The 16,615-nt window shown below is 41.7% G+C and overlaps 1 protein-coding gene across 2 annotated transcripts in view; it reads right to left on the reverse strand.

Moving 5' to 3' along the window:
* Positions 1–15,693, reverse strand: part of SEMA6A (semaphorin 6A) — a gene marked incomplete at both ends in the record, with an annotated part of 61,696 nt that extends 46,003 nt beyond the window's left edge. For both annotated transcript variants that reach the window (XM_084278033.1, XM_084278032.1), the window contains 6 exons: positions 2,306–2,396; positions 5,182–5,283; positions 6,124–6,186; positions 7,668–7,728; positions 12,889–13,006; positions 15,594–15,693. In XM_084278033.1, the coding sequence (XP_084134159.1) occupies positions 2,306–2,396; positions 5,182–5,283; positions 6,124–6,186; positions 7,668–7,728; positions 12,889–13,006; positions 15,594–15,693 (535 nt within the window). The remainder of the gene's footprint in view (positions 1–2,305; positions 2,397–5,181; positions 5,284–6,123; positions 6,187–7,667; positions 7,729–12,888; positions 13,007–15,593) is intronic.
* Positions 15,694–16,615: the final 922 nt, after the last annotated feature.

Raw genomic sequence — 16,615 nt, forward strand, 5'->3', positions numbered from 1 at the left:
ACAAGCAATAAGAAAGGGTCTACAAAGAGGGACCCCAAGGACAACCAGAAGACGCAAAACTATCAGAAGACAAAAGCATGAGTACCAATAACATTTTAAAATTAAATTTTTTGTTTAGTCTGTCTGCAGGTCATGGTAACCGTACTGGGCTGTTTTCATGTGTGGGACAGATCTTGGAACATGATGTCTGGTATGAGCACAATCATCATGGCACAAGGACAGCAACTTGTGTCTCTGTTGTGTTTACATAAAAATCAGAACAGCCTTTGAAGAGATTGTTGGGTGCTGGGCTCTGGAAGTACCAGCAGCGAGGACATACCCAGGACAAAGCCGAGAGGCTTCTATTGGTCAAGGTCTCCTCACTGCACTTACTGACAACATTCAATTCCAGCTCAAGATTTAAAAATCAAACTGTTTTTTATTAGCAGGAGTGTACTCTTTGTTCTGAGCCCCACAATCCTCACAATTATTTGGCTATTTAAAAATGTGTCTTTTTCTCAGCAAAACCAGAGAAAAATAATTACAAAAAAAAAGTAGATACTAAACCCAATTTTAAAATATAATAAAAAGCTGAATTGTTTAGATATGGATGTCTGAACTCATGTTAATACAATCACACATTTATTTTCTTTCCTGCCAAGTTCCTGAAGACCACATGACCAATTACAATTCGCACATATCAGCTGTAATAGCTACAAGAAGAGCCATATTCATGTAAGTGCACCCAACAGACTCAGATGAGCTGGATTAGTGCCCTAAACTGCTCTGAAACTGCTTTTCACTGCACACTGAAAAGTTATCATGGGTATCAATATGCATGGCATATCAAACAGTGATTTTCTGAAGCTAGCAGATTTAGAGGGTATGTGCTGTGCGAATTTATTTGAACAGTATAAAATTTATTCTGAATCATCATGAAAGAGTAGGATCATTTCTATAAATACTCCTTCTTTTTTCAAATAATGCAAGGACTTCTTCAGTGACAGAGTGGGAGTCATCTGAACAAAATTCAGCTGCATGCAACGTAAGTGTTTACATTAAGTTGGTTATAAACACTCTCTTGGCCAGCATAGTGAGGAAGGGCCTTCTGAAAAGTGATTCACAGAACCCTAAGGGTGGGGAATTTGAGACATGGGAAAAGTCTTCCTCTGAAGATGTCTCACTCTTTCCATGATTTATGAATTACCTGCTACAATCAAAGAATTTCTATTCTGTTGGTATGGGATTTTTTTTACTGTAATTAAGAAATTATGTACTGCAACCATCACGATCACCACTATCTTTGAAACAAAAGGACCCATCTGTTTATACTATAAAGAGTTTTAAAAAAGCAACCTGCTTTAAAAGGTCTCTTCTGTAAGGTAGGTCATGCCACCTCAAACACAGTAATGCTTTATACATCCCTTTAGCCACAGACTCAGGCTTAAATCTTTAGGGAAATAGCCAAACTATTTCCATGTGGGCACCTACTTTCCACATGAGCTCTACTTTCTAGCATTATGCCGGCTGAAAGGGACTGACATTGTCATAGATGACTTCTTTACCACCTATTTTACAGCCAAAACCAAGAAAAGATCAGCAGGGTTCACACTAAATGAAGTTCAATGAAGAAACAATTTAATCAGGAATTCATGAAGAGAGGTACAAAAATACCATTTCACAATCAACAGCCAAATTAACTCCACAAACAAGCACTCACTTTTTAAACTATTGTACAAGAAATCAGATCTAAATGTATTCTGCTGCATACAGCATAAATCATTATTAGCCAACAAATTTCTCTTCTTTGTCTACAGCAGCAGGTAACACCACATCGAGATGTTTTCTGCTTTAAAATAAAATTACCTTCCTTTTCCTTCTAGATCTAGAAAAGGGGACATCACAGCATGTTCCCCACGTTCATTTTATTGTGAAAGTTAACTTCAGTTTAGGGCTGCTAAAGAGCACATCCTGCCTGTTCCTTGTTAATGTTCACACAGGCCTTGAATTTCCTTGACATTCACAGAAGTCAAATGCAGTCAGAAATGGTGCCTCACTGGTCTGGCATCATTGTATCACATATCCCAGAAACACTGAATTACGGAACCAGGAAACCGAGACTTTGGTCAACGCATATGGCAGTGAAGTTAATCCCAGTGAAAGGAAGGTGTCCACCCTAGTGATTTCTTTATGCACCCTGGTTTTAGTAATTATTCACTCCCTTTGCCACCTTTTAGAGTTTGCATTCTGGATTCAAAAGACACAGTGCTATGGCAAGCCTGGGCAGCAGGACAGAAAGCAAAGACTTTTACTTCCATCACTTTACCTGCAAACAATGCAACGTTGGCATGCTTTGCATCATAGGGGCACCTGGCCATTCCACTGAATTCATCTCCCAGGAACTCCAGGGTATCCATCTGAAAAATGAAAGGGAGCTCCTCAGACAGAGAAACAAAACTTCTTACCCAGAGTGAGGCTTGTGAAAGTGTTTCTTCTTTTCTGGGCAGGGAGGAAGGTCTTTTTTCTAACTGAGCTCCTGACTATGGATTGAGAACCTGACAAAAGTCATGGTGTTAAATGAAATCAGTCTGAAGAAAGTGCATCTAATAAGTCAGGCGATCTTTTGCAGTTAATCGCTCTTACCCCGACACATTTTACAAAAGTCTTCAGTCTATATTTTATCTGTACACAAGCTTCCTGTTGAACTGTAGCAGGCTATGTGGTCTGTGGTTATGGCAAGAGTTCAAAATTTATCCTCAACAGTGATCCAACAGAAGCGCTCTTATACACAGAAAAGGCTGCAAGCCACAGCAGTCAGAAGAAACAACACTAGGACAATTATCTGTGTGTGCATTTTTCTCCCTGAAGTCCAGAGATCCTTCTGCTCTAGTCTCAACAGTGGTGCTCTCTCCCTTGATTTGCATACTCCTAAGGATACTCTCCAAGTCTTGCTATATCAGTTGAGTCTGTGTCACGGAGAAATCCTCTTACCATCAGGCAAGAATTAATCTGTGAAGGAATTGTAAAATCTGAGGCTTAAGTTTAACTCCTGGGAAATAAATTCACCCTGGGCACTGATAATGATACAAACACACAGATCAACTTTACTCTAAGTTCAAGAGGGTTTACTAAGCTACAAGGGGGGAAAGGTACAGCTCTTACCTCTTTAAGATTCCTATACTACTGTATTTTGGGAATAAGAATCTTTCTAGCATATTCAAATAACCTAAGCAGCTCATACTGCATAAATCACATACAGCACAGATTCATGCAGCATGAAAAACAAACCACCTGGCACTATCGACTACTCCAACCAACTTTTAGCTTGCATATTACAGCACCCAAATCCTCAAGTTGGTCATTCGTCATCATTATTTTTCTGTCATGTAACCTTCTTGTCAAATTTCACTCTGAAGGGAGTTAGTTGTGTTTACTGAAGGGCTGAAAAGCCTCTCACATGATTGAGGAAACCACTAGCAGTCCCAAATAACTTTCCTTGCACCGAGATCCACACCCCAGGCTGATCCACAGCAGCAGTGTGGAGGGACAGTCCTGTTTCTGCTTGCCACCTCTTCAATGCTCTCTCTAGATCATGCAGAAATACAGGGAGGAAAAGGTTGGAGAGACCTTCTCCTGATGCCCAGAGGTTACCAGCACCCAGCCCTGCAGCTTGACAACAGGGGAGAGGCGGTCTGCAGAGGTCATGCACCAAAGGGAGGGAAAAACCTGCAGTAAGGATAAGGAGGGACATTTATATCCCTCAGTATGCCAAGGAAATCTGTATTAATATTAACGGACAGCTTTCTAGCAAGGAGACTGGTTGAGCTTTGTTAGCCACATTAATGGGAGCAAAAAAATTGACAAACTGTGCTGGAAGACTAAACACAGCACTGAGAGCAAGAGGCTTTGTTGTATGCCAGGGGTGGGAGGTATGGAAAGGACGAAAAGAAGAAATGGCTGTTAACAGAGCAGCTACCTGAACAACTGAGTTACCATGATGCAGGGTTGTATTTTTATTCAGGTTTGATTCTTCCTCCACTGACTGAAAGAAAAGACTATACTGAGCTCCTCTTCTGTTTTTCCTAGACTATAGCCATCACAGTGGCTAAACAAGGTAAAGCAGTATTGCAGAAAAAGCAAGGAAGAGCAGCAATCACAGTGGATACCACTAAGGAAGTTGTTTTCCTGGACGCTAATGTCTTTACTCTGTTTTGTTTTTTTTTTACAATAACTCTGACCCCAATTAAATGAACGAGAATTGTGCCGTGACTTTATCAGAAGCAGCATTAGCAAAGATAATTTTTCGTCTTTGTGAAGCAGGATGAGAAATGACCTGTGGGACACAGCAGTGCCTGGAAAAGCAGAGTCTGGATATCAAGGGCCTAAGTGAATTCATTTCAAAGCCACTCCAGAGACATTGGAGTTGTATCAGATCACACTTGTGCAAGTCTGAGAAAATGGGAAATATTTGATTGAATGGGCCCTGTTAAAATGCAGATGATGGGGACACACTATGTCAAAAGAAGAAACAGAGGTCAAAGAATTAATGTCAAGTATTCATGGACCAGCACATTTTTCTACACTGCTCTAGATCATGTTTTGGCTTTTCAGATTCCCAGCTAGTGAGGAGCACAGCACCCTCCTGCTGTATCTTTCCCTGTGGAGATCTGCTGTCAATCACTTTTAATCACACAATGCTATAGCATCTCTCCAGCTTCTCTATCTGCTGGGTCCCCAACTCTAACATTCCCAAGTTTTTCTCTGCTAAGCCCCCAGGTGTCTTCAGGACTGGCCTTGGGATTGAGAACATACGATGGTAACACTTAAAGTGTGCTACCCCAGAGGTAGCCTTCAGCACTGGTCTAGGGACTAATGTGGGTGTCAGTGGCAAGATAAGAAACTTTTTGAGGAGTGACTGCATCCCCAGGCAGGGATCTGAAGGACTTTGCACCCACAGAGGGCAATGCAATGTGGCAATAAACTCTGATGTGCAGGAGTTGCAAAGAGGTAGGTAATCAATCCAAGCAATCCTCAGAAATCCAATTGACACTGAGCTCTATAGCACTGAAAAAAGCCAGGATAAATGCCATAGAGTTAACTGATGTACTGCTGAATGACAACCTCATGCCGTTGCCAGCACAGTCACGATAAATCCAACAGAAAGACAAGGCACAAATGAAATCCCACTAACAGATCACATACCTTGTAGTTCCTACAAGAAGGGTTGAATGCATTTGTTCCACAGATAAACAATGTATCCTCATTTCTTTTTAGGAGAACCTTAATAAAATTATGACATTCATCCTGAAGAAAAAATAATAAAAAGCATTTCAGCTACTGTATTTTGGGTGCCTGGTTTTATTTTTGTGCCATGATATTTCATTGTCAGGTCTAAAATGAAACTGGCTGGTAGCCACTGAGATATTCTGGGCTTTATTTCAACTATGTTTAACAATAAGGAAGATGCAATTGATTTATATTCTAGCGGTTTTAAAATGGTTACAAAGAACTGAAGATATGATACTCATTTTACAGCTCAGATTTTGCTATTGTTTACATAGGAGAATTTTGTTTGAATGCTGCTGCTGTCCTCAGGAGTGAAAAAATCTGTTCTCGACTACCTTGCTGTAAGACAGTTGCACCGTCTTGTCATAAAACATCTGTAACTAGAAAGAGAAGCAGGTGTAAAGAATCAAAGACTCTGCATCTACTACTGATACCTCTTGTGCTAGTCACAGTTTACAGTAGGGTAAAATTGGTGTGAGAAACAGTTCCTTCTACAACTGTACACGTTCACGCTTTCTGATGCTTTACACAAACTTCTCAGTACATTCCTGCAGGAGGACGGACAGCAGCAGTTAGCATCTGAGGCAACAGGAAGTAAAATCAGGACACTAAGCATTATGTCCAAAATCCCCCGTGCTTTAAGTATTTCAGGATATTTCTGTGGCTCCTGTCGTAATGTTTTATCACATTAAGAGTAAACTATTTTGCAAATTAAAGCCTTCAGTAAGTTGATGGAAAAAGCAATTACTGGCAAAAAGTGAATGGCATGATCCATTCCACATCACAGACAGCAGCCTTAGATAATAGTGAAGCAACTAAACTAAAGTGGCAGATGCAGAAGAAAAGAAAATTGCATACCTTATGTTTTCCCTTCATTCTGCATGTGTCTACATCAGCTTGTCTAGATTTCCATGTCAATTTCTGCAAGGATCAAGAAAGAAATCAATTAGAGCCCAGAGGTTGTTGCATCTGATTTCAGAAGTCCCTTAAGGGAGACTAGCTGTTGAACATATATTTATTGAAAGCTTTCTGCACCCTTTCTCCATGATTAATTCACCACAACAATGAAGGATCAGTGATGTGGAGCATTCACTTAACTTTGTGTGCCATCTATTCATTAGAGTAGAAACCTATCCCTTTTTTAAAGGCCTAAACAAATGGAATTCAGCAATAGGCCAACTTTCAAAAATATGTGCACGTTTCTTAGAAGTGCTAGATGTGGTTTTCTTTCAATTTGATACTGTCCTGCAAATCAGAACAAACATTTATGGACTATAAAAACTAACTGGAGTCTAAATGAAACATATATGCTGGGAGACGACATTTTAGATTAGCAAAGAGATCAAATTCAAGCAATTCTTATCACGTCAAGGCAGCTAACAGGCTCTGAAAGCCCTCTACCTATCAAGACGCTGCTGACTTTATCTGCTAATGTTCTTTCTCCAGAACATTTACAGATAAATTCCACCCCTGACATATATTTTTTTGCTGTGAGTTTCAGGAGTGGTCAAATGTTGTAGGCTGATTAACTTAAATAAAACTTTCCTTAAAAATATATGACCCAGGATAGTAACTCCTTTGACACTATAGCCACGACTGTCTTGACAGTGTTTCCCATCAGTAAACTGAGGCAGAGGCCATTTGTGATGGGCTCCAAGCTGAAAGACTAACCAAGAGTAACCATGGCTTATTTGCATCACAAGCCCATGCCCTCACTTTTTGATGAGTCGTAAGATCATCTTCAGTATCATTCACAGTTATAAGGATACACCCTCCAATCCAACCCCCAAATTCTTATGATATTCTGCTGGACCAAGGCTGTTTGGCACACGTTACACAATGCATATGCAATGCGAAGCAGCTGAAGATTATTTCTAGTATGTTTATGTTAATATACAATATGGTAATGTGGACAAAGCTCTTCTTAGCCTGAATCTAACTTTCTGTGAAGACAGTGTGAATACATCTACAAAGTGATGCTATAATAAGATTTTATTTAGTGAGTACTTGCATGACTGAATAAAATTTGTGTGCATGAAAATACGTAAATAGCACTTGCTTTTTTATGATGAAAGTTTCAGTATACTTAATTGGGATAGTATAGCTGTTATAGAAAACTGCTGAATATAAATTAATAGATGTCTGACAGATGTTCCATCAGGGACCTCACTGTATTTCAGTACGGACTACTTATCAGCCCAGATAAATCACTTATCAGAAATTCACAGAGGACATGATTGCTATTCCAGCTTTCCCCAAATATGATTAGCAATGCCATCTTACTTGCTTATTACAGTTTTCACAGCAGCACTGGCAAGTTGTTTGAAACAATGTCATCTTCCTATTTATTTGAAGCTTGTTCTAGTGTCCTTGGTTTCTGGATGATGATAAAAGCTACTTACTTTGCTAAAATAAATTTCTTCTGTATGTGATGTGTCCATATCAACAGTATAAATATGGTCCCTGTAAACAAAGGGAAATGAATGCAAAGTCAAATGGAGTAGTCAGACAGTTCATTTTCTATGGAGAGAGCTATCTATCACAAGATAATCCATAATCCATTCAAAAAAAGATCACAGGTCTTACCAGGGAACATTACTGACAGCACTGCCTGCTTTCCACAGAAAAGCACTTTTATATATAAACTATCTTCCTTCCCATTAGGAAAAAAAGAAAAACGTTACAAAACTTCAAAGCAAGATTCTTTCCCCAAAGCAATTATTTGAACAAATGAGATTTTGGAAAGGAGATGAGCCTCATATAATTTCTGCTCTATAGGTCCTACACCAGATGCCACGATCTAACGTGCAGATGTTTTTTGTGTATTCTGAAATCATCTATGATGGTTCTTTAGGCAGTCTTTGCCAGATTCGTGGGCTAGCAGTCACTGTGCCACATTTAGCTATTCAGGGTTAAAAAAAGGTTAATGCTTCTTTCCTCTCCCCCCCCAATTTTTTTAAAATTATGCATCTAACCTCAGCTGTGATAATTTGATTGACAATATGGTATGAAAAAGGCTGACAGCCACAAAACTATTCCCAGAAATCATTCTTCTCTTCACATACCAGTGGCCAAACTAAACTGTAAAATACTCCCCTGAAAAAAAGTTCACGTTTCTTGCGTTTACTTTCCTCTTTTCCTGAGAAGCTGGTCCTTTCTACAATTAGCTGCCAATCTCTCCTCGGGAAGTGGAAAGAGACACAGCTACTCAGGAAAAGAGAGATTTTTCAACATTCTCCTCTGTGTAAACTAAGAAAATCTCTGCATGGAACCTAAAATTCACAAAAAACCCCCACCATCAACCCACAATTCTGTAGTAACTGCCACATCAAATTTGGACTGACCATCTCATTTTTCCTTGAAATAACATTGGCTTTTTTTTTATTTTGAAATGCAGGAAGCTGTGCAGTGAGAACACGACCCGCAGCACTGGAGGGGTGTGCTGAAAGTAGGATACAGACTGTTTCCATTTTAGAAATCCCTGCACTCGAGGTTTGATTCGTTTTACTGTGTTTTGGAGAAACAGGGCTAGTCTCTTAAATAAAGCAAACACAAAACTAGGCTATAACAGGAATAAGCAACACTTTTCTCACGTGGAGAAAAGAGGCAAGATTGTTGTGGAGAACTGGCTTTTAAAGATGTACTGTCTGCTCAGCGCTGGAGGCTGTTTGCTTTGTAAGATGCCAAACTGGGGAGTTGTGGGTTTTCTTCTCCTCCAGACGCTGTGAAACCAGAGCTGTCATTTACTTCCAAGATTGGTTTAATGCTTTGGTTTATTATCTGCCTGACTTTACTGGCAGAGCAGTGGTCAGGGTTGGTGTTGGATTAAAATTACGTATTAGCATGATACCAGCTTCATAGATTACTGCACGGTTCCCTTTTTTATGTACATCACCCTCTGTTGCTGTCACTCCTACTATATAAAAATGGGAACGAAATCTCTTGAATTGCAAATTAGGTGCGGCTGGAACTCTAAAAACCTTCTTCCAGCACAGCTCTTGATTTTAATCATCAGTCTTACTTTCTAGTGGTTATGATTTTTTTTTCCTCTTTTTAAATGAGACAATTATAAAATACAGTAGTGGTATTCAGAAAGACGCTTGTGTTATTTAGCTCCATGCTCAATAAAACAGCTTTCAGGGGACTTACTTTCTGGTTCACAAAACAGTTCAAAGAAAACTCAGATGCTAAGTTATGGGATCATCTGAAAGAGGGTTAGCAGCAGGCAAATTACATATCATTTTCTCATGCCGTAGTGGCTGACAATGTCAGCAGAGCGAAAGAGCTGTCAAATTCAGGGAAGGGCTCGCTAACCACAGACAATGTGGGATTGTCCATGCCCTCCTTTTCCCACTGCCGCCCAATTCCTACTACCCACTAGCTGTGGTATGTGTACAGCTCGCTGCTAATTAAGTTATTCTAACACAAATTGACTTAATCCTAGAGCTTCCGTTTTTCCCACCTCCAGTCAGCAGAAGCGGGTTTCGTTGCCATGGCGTAATCTTGCGGAGGAAAGGAATTTAAATAACGCCACCGGCTGAGCGTGACCCTTGGCCGCTCAGCGCATCACTGGAAACATGTAAGGGCGACTGAGGTGGGAGCCATCCCCTGATGCTTCGCGGGCTCCATACGCAGTTTTGTACATACACACCAGGGCTGACAGATAATGGGAACAAAAGCTGCCGCCACTGCACAAGACAATGGGAGGAGGAGACATGGCAAACTTAGGAAAAGGGGGTGTGTTGCACCGGTGTGGGTGAGTGCGAGAGAGGCAGCGAGGGAGTACTCTTCCCACGAGACAGAGACAAAACAGAGCCCGTCTTTCGCAAGCCAGATACATTCGTACTGCGTGGCTTCACGGCCTTCGGATGAGGTATTGTGATTTACACTGGCTGGGTAGCTGTGACTGATGATAGGAAATAAAGGCAGAGACACAAAATTTTGCTTGGCAATAGCTAATACAGGAGTCACATATCCTGCATGACAAAACCACCAACTGACAGGCAGGAATTTTGTCCTACTCCAGTCACTCAGTAATAAACTGTCAGCAGTTCTCAAATGTGAGTTAGTCCTCTCCCGCACGGGGAAACTGTCTGCAAAGTAAATGCTGGATTTTATAAAAGAAGCAAACAAACAACAAAAAAAAACCCCAAACAAAACCAAACAACCCCAAAATAAAAACTCTCAATGTTTAATCATTCTTGATTGCTTTTCAGATAACTGAGTGCAAACGTAAACTTAGCAAAAGTATATTTCAATGTCTTAAAGAAACATCATGAAAGCAGCATCTGATATGACAGTTAAGGGATTTGTATTAAAGGTTTTGATGAATCTTGATACAGAACTCTCTGAGAAACACCTTTGACTGTGTACACACTTGCTTCAATCTCTAGATTTACTACTACATCTAAAGGAGATGAAGCATTGCAGCTGCAAACTTCCATTCACACTACTTGTCAAAGGATGACTCATTTTCTGAAGTTTATTACTTACAGATAAAAATGACCTTTGAATTTTAACTTCCATCACATAGGCTTCTCAGCCCAGCAGGGATTTTATTCAGTAGCATGTGGAGGGGGAAAAGAATATGTCAAAGAGTTTTTGAATTACTGTAGAGAAAAAAACTAAGAAGATTTTTTGGGCTTGTGTAAGTAACAACCAGAATGGGCTTTTAGTCTTTTTTGTAGGTCACTATACCCTAGGAGTCAGCTGTTTTGTACAAATAGATATTCACACAACATGTAAGAATGCATGTTCACATATCAGTACATATACTATACCCAAAATATTAGCATTCTTTATATAATTTTTTCACACGGTGGTTTCATATCCCAAAATGTTTTGCCTGGTTTTCCTGCTGTAATACCAGTTGCTTGGGCACTGCGACAGTCTAATTGCGTCAGTCTCAGTCTGGGAACAAACTATGAATACAGCTGAGCAAAATCCACAAAGCGGATTTACCACCTTCTCACTGCAAATGATTTCCTAATTTAAAGGAAAACAAACAAGGAAAGCAAAGGCTACTCAGCCATGAAAAGGAGGAAATCCTGCCACCACCTTTCAAGCCCCTTCAGCCCGTTTCCCCGCCTCACTCATTACCACACTAAATGCAGCAAAAATACTAAGCCCTGAGCTCAGGCAAAGCGCAGGAAGGCCTTGCTGTGGGGCTGCCCACTCTTTCTGTCCTACAACCAACGCTGCTGCAGCTCCCCATGGAAGGATGCAGGCTCTTTGCCTGGCCTTGACTTGGCATGAACAAGAACCCAGAGCTCTGCTGCCCTGATCCTGTACGAACTGATGTATGTGAGAAGCCCAGAGAAGCTGTGCTTAGCTGGTAAAGCTGCGATGCCTGAGGAGGTCATCAGGTAGAAGCGGGGTCTTCCTGCAGCCAGGGACATGGCTGTGGAAAAATGGTGCTAAGGGACTTGGCTGGCGTAACACAACACATTACTTGGTGTTGAGGGAGATCAACTGGCAGATCTCCACCACAGGACACATCCGACCACCCAGAAGATGGGGAGTGGCAGTTTGAGAAGTAAGCCAGGCAGCTCCCAGAGGCTGCCAAGGGCTTTGAGGACAAGGCTGGTGGTGAGTGGCTGCCTGCTCAGCAGCTGTTGCCTCTCTCCTCCTGCCCATCCCACCCACCACTTCTCCCATCTGCAGCAACAACCTGGCTCTCTGTGACACACACAGAAGGGTGTATATTTCTCCAATGGAGGAGAAGGACCAGAAAACCACTAGAAAACAAGCTGCTACCATAAGGGAAGCTTGTGGTGAGGTCCCAAACAGGATACGGGTCCAAGAGCTCCTAAAATGGACTACCCACTCTTGCTAATCAGGACACCCTTCTTGCATTTATCCTGCCTCTGACAGGTAATTCTGACTCTAAGATCATCAATCTCCTTTGCTAACAACAGGCAGGGAGAGGAAGTTTTAATATGTGACCCGTGCCAGGTTGGCAGCTGTATAAATCAGTGTAGCTCCACTGAAGCTGATGGTGCCATGCTGAGCTGTGCAAACTGAACGGGTGGCTCTATATGCAGCTTTTATAAAAAGGCATGTGCTTGTATCTCCACAGCACAGCTCTCAAGGAAAAATAATAAATCCAGACACCAATTTTAACTAACCTTGCTGAGTATAACAAAAGAACAAGAGCAAAAGTGTTTCCTTCTTTTTGTCTTAAGATATTAAAAACATGCCTAAAACAGCAACAGTTACAGTTAATAACTCTTATCTGAACACACATTTCTGCACCAGCAGAAGTCATTCTCTGAAACACGTCATTACTGGTGTGCACAAACAAAATTGCAGGATGAGGACAGACTCTCTTTCTTCCATGGGGCTGAACAATTTCCTTGGCAAATTCCCTCCTTCAGGACTCATAGGCAGGCGGAGGTGTGTGGTCCTAAAAGGACTGTTTCAGCACCTCACAAAACTGAAACTTAGTTTTCCGATCAACAAGGTTCCCAGTATGCCTTACTAACACACTGCAAAGCTCTCTCTGAGTGTGAGAAAATCCTGAAAATGATGTGTCCAGCAGAAAATAACTCAGAATATCCCTCGTCTTCTCTTTCCTTCTCTAAAAGCAGCAAGGGAGGAGTGTCGAAGCAGGGAACTACTGACCTAGCAGCAACGTAGAGGGTCCTGTTCATGACCATGACCAGCTGGATGTCCAGCCGGTGCCTCTGTGTGGTGTTCCGCCCTGGTTTGTGACCCACAAACACCGGATACTGTCTTGTATCTGCAGGAAGAAAAAAAAAAAACAAAAAACAAACAAAACCCAAACAACAAGGGTCAAAAGAGAATCACAGACTGAAACCATGCTACGGACAGAACCCATGGTTTCTGTTATGCCCCAGCAGTACACCCTGGGGTTGGAAGGCATGCACACTGAGGGCTGGAGAGTTCTTCGAGGTCACAGTCTTTGCAGCTGCAAAGAAGAAAGTCATCACCCTTGTAGAAGACAAAAATTGTAAGCCTTTTAGAGTGTAAAGCTGTTCTGGAGCTCTTGGCACATAGGTACACAGCACTTTCTCACAGTTTTTCTTTCACTGCTTGCAGAGCTTAAAAGCTTGCTCCTGGCTGCCAAAGTGTGTCTAGCAGGACAAAGCTGTTTCACAGTGGCCCATCAATCACCACAGTGCCTGGTCTGGTAGTGGTTAAAGCAAAAGACTTGGCTCTCCTTGGTTCAGACTGCCAGCTCCCTGGGTTTCCTACAGGAATGGACTGCCATCGTAGGACAGCTGTTGGGATTTCTGAGAAACGGTGGGAAAACACCACTTGAACTTTATGAAATGAAAGTCACTGCATATGATTTTGGCAACCAGTCTGATACTCTAGTTCTTCTGGCAGCTGGACAACAGTACTGACTAGAAGCCCTGTACGGAGCTTATGCTACTGTCAGCTTTCCCCCATCCACAGTCTACCAGCCAGCAAGAGCATTTATTCACTCTACTCCTACAGTTATTTTGGTGAGACCTCAGCATACACAGGGTGTGCTGCTGCACCCCAGCTGGTTTTTTTGTATACAACCTGTAACAGCTGTGAACACCTCTGACCAAGGGCCACATTGTTAGATTTCATATCTATACACAATCATGATATCCAGATGCACAAACTAGTGAGTTGGTTAAGTAAACAAAATGATGGTTAGGAGAACTCTGGATAAAGCTCTGATGAGCAGAACTGATGCATGTGCATGTTATACAGCCCTGAATAGTAACATGCTATGCCTGAGGCTTTTCACCATCAGTATGCTACCCTGGAGCTGTTTGAGGGAGTCTTATTTCTTCAGAAACTCAGCTACTGCTGTAGTGTTTTCAGCTATTGTCCTCTAAAAATATTTTCTGTTTAGCTTGGTCAAAATATTGATTCACACCATGGCGTCAGCAAAGCACTTGAGAGTCCCATGCATCAGGAAACCTGGTGATAAAACTGTATAGAAACAGGAACTTTCCCACAAATCAGACACTGAGGAACTCTTGTAGAAACATATTAAGATAACCCAGGCAAGGTTTATGTTCAAAAGCTCAATCCTTCTGAGTCCTACACACAAAATGCCAACTTTAGCTGTCAAGCTGTTCACTGCCCAGGATGACTGTTTCCTCTGTAACCCACAGATCTAACGTGAGTTGGGGGTTTGTACATCTATATGGATTTCAGCATGCAATGCTGCAGAGGAAAAAGTTAACCCATGTTCTATTTGTCCCAAAGGATAAAGACAGGTTATTTCTGCATTAGCAAGGGTGATTAGATGAAGATGTAGTGTTCACGCTAGACATGTCAGCAGGGCTTGCTTCAGAGCAGTTCTACCCTGTTCTTGTATCCCAGATGCCTATTAGCATTTGTAGCACATCAAGTGCACCCCTGGAGTCTGTCTTTCAGCTTGGTCTTACCCAAAACAGACAAGTTTACGGGTGCCAAGGCCACACTAAAGCACATCAAGCAAGGACAATCAAGAGATTAAATTTAAATTCCTGACCCAAAGCAGATTTAAACACAAGGCTACTCATTGCTGACTCGCTACTCCTTAGCATACTTTTACAGACCCAGGCACTGAAGACTTCTGTTTAAATAGCTGAACCTTTGGGATTTCAGAAGACTTTTCTTTGCAGTAACGGTAATCAAACTGAGGTAAATGTGAAAGAATCAGTTATGCTAAGCTGAGTTCCATGGTGAAATGCACAGAAAGCTCTTCACCTGTTTAGGCAGCAAATCTTGCAGCTGTCTATGTTACCCAAGATTTTGGACAGTTTGCCAATTACTGGTAAGAAAGAAAAGAGGTTATGTTACAAAAGATTCTTTGTCTTGATTTTAGCTCCATTTCCAGCCTAGCAAATAATGCCTAAAGCTAAAGCGGAATCCAGTAGAACTTAAAGAAGTAAGTTCAATTATTTCTATGAGATTAGCAAATTATGTTTTCAGAGCTCAGTACTTTAATGTGCTCTGCCTGATACTCTGAAGGTTTTCACTGGTTATCCAGAACCACATTTTCATAAGTCAGGTGAGGAACACTTTGACGGGGCGAAGAAAACTTCCTTCCTTTTCTGCTGGGTGGAGCAAAATATTTGGTTTGATTATGCTACTGAATTGTCACAATTTGAGAAGGAGGAAGGCTATGGTTTTGGAAGATCAGTTTACCACCCAGCAGTCATAAGTCAACAAAAAAAGGTTGTGTTCCTGTATTAGTGCCTGAGAACATAACCTGGCTGATCTGGGAGACATCAAGGAAAGCAAATTCATTCATTGTAAGCGTGACAAAATACTGTTTATTTCAAGTCCCTTGATCAGTTTTTACCAAATGAAGTTCTCTGGACCTTTATACTTACAGTTGCCATGCGAAATACTGATTGGCTCGGAATCTTCTGGGAAACCAGCCCCAGCAAAGTGTAGCAGTATGAAATATAGCAGCAAGGCTTCTGACCTCATAGTAGTTCAGCTGGGAGGCTTCACTTGTGCACTTCACCCTGTAGAAGACAAACAAGGGCTTAAGCACCTTCTGTCAATTCATTTTTAACCATTGCACACAGAAAGCTACAAGTGAATGGGAAATAGAAGGAACTTTACTTCTCCTCAAGCCTCTCATGTTTCTAAGCAGAAGCTGCCCTACCCAGCCAGTTGCCATTTAGCCCATGCCCCAGCAGTGCCACATCTGGTTTGACGATGGACTTAATTATTTGGGAGTTTGTTGTGGTTTCACCCCGGCTGAGAGCCGAGATCCACGCAGCTGCCTGCTCCTTAAAGGAAAAGAGCAGGGGAAGGGGGGGGGGGGGGGGGGGGGGTGAGGCAAGGGAAGGGAAAAGGAAGGGGCAAATAACAACCCCAAAACCAAGAAACCAAAAGGCCCATGGGTTGGGATAAGGATAGTTTACTAAAGTAGCAGAAAGATACAATGTAACAATGCTGACAGAACTTTAGAGCAAAAATATATGAAGCTGTTGATACACGATGCAGTTTCTCACCAAACACACAACTCAGGCCGTGCCACCCAGAGCCGTCCTGGAACCCAACTGTCCCCCAAAAACCGTGTGTCCTGGAGTCACCTGCTCCTCCTCCCATCAGCCCCCCTTTATACTGAGCATGACGTAATTGGCATGGAATACTCTCTTTGGCCAGTTTGGGTCACCTGTCCTGGCTTCGTCCCCTCCTTTCTCATTAATAGGGAAATACGATGAACTGAAAAAGTCCTTGACTGTCTGACAACAACTAAAAACATCAGGGTGTTATCAGCACTGCTTTCATTTTAACACCCAAACACAGCATTCCATCCGCTGCTAAAGAAGTTAACTCCATCCTGACTGAAACCAGGACAGAGTTATGAAGAATTTTCTGCCTCAGCTGCTTATACACA

The sequence above is a fragment of the Gallinula chloropus genome (genome assembly GCF_964237585.1).
Source record: "Gallinula chloropus genome assembly, chromosome: Z".
Lineage (NCBI taxonomy): Eukaryota > Metazoa > Chordata > Aves > Gruiformes > Rallidae > Gallinula > Gallinula chloropus.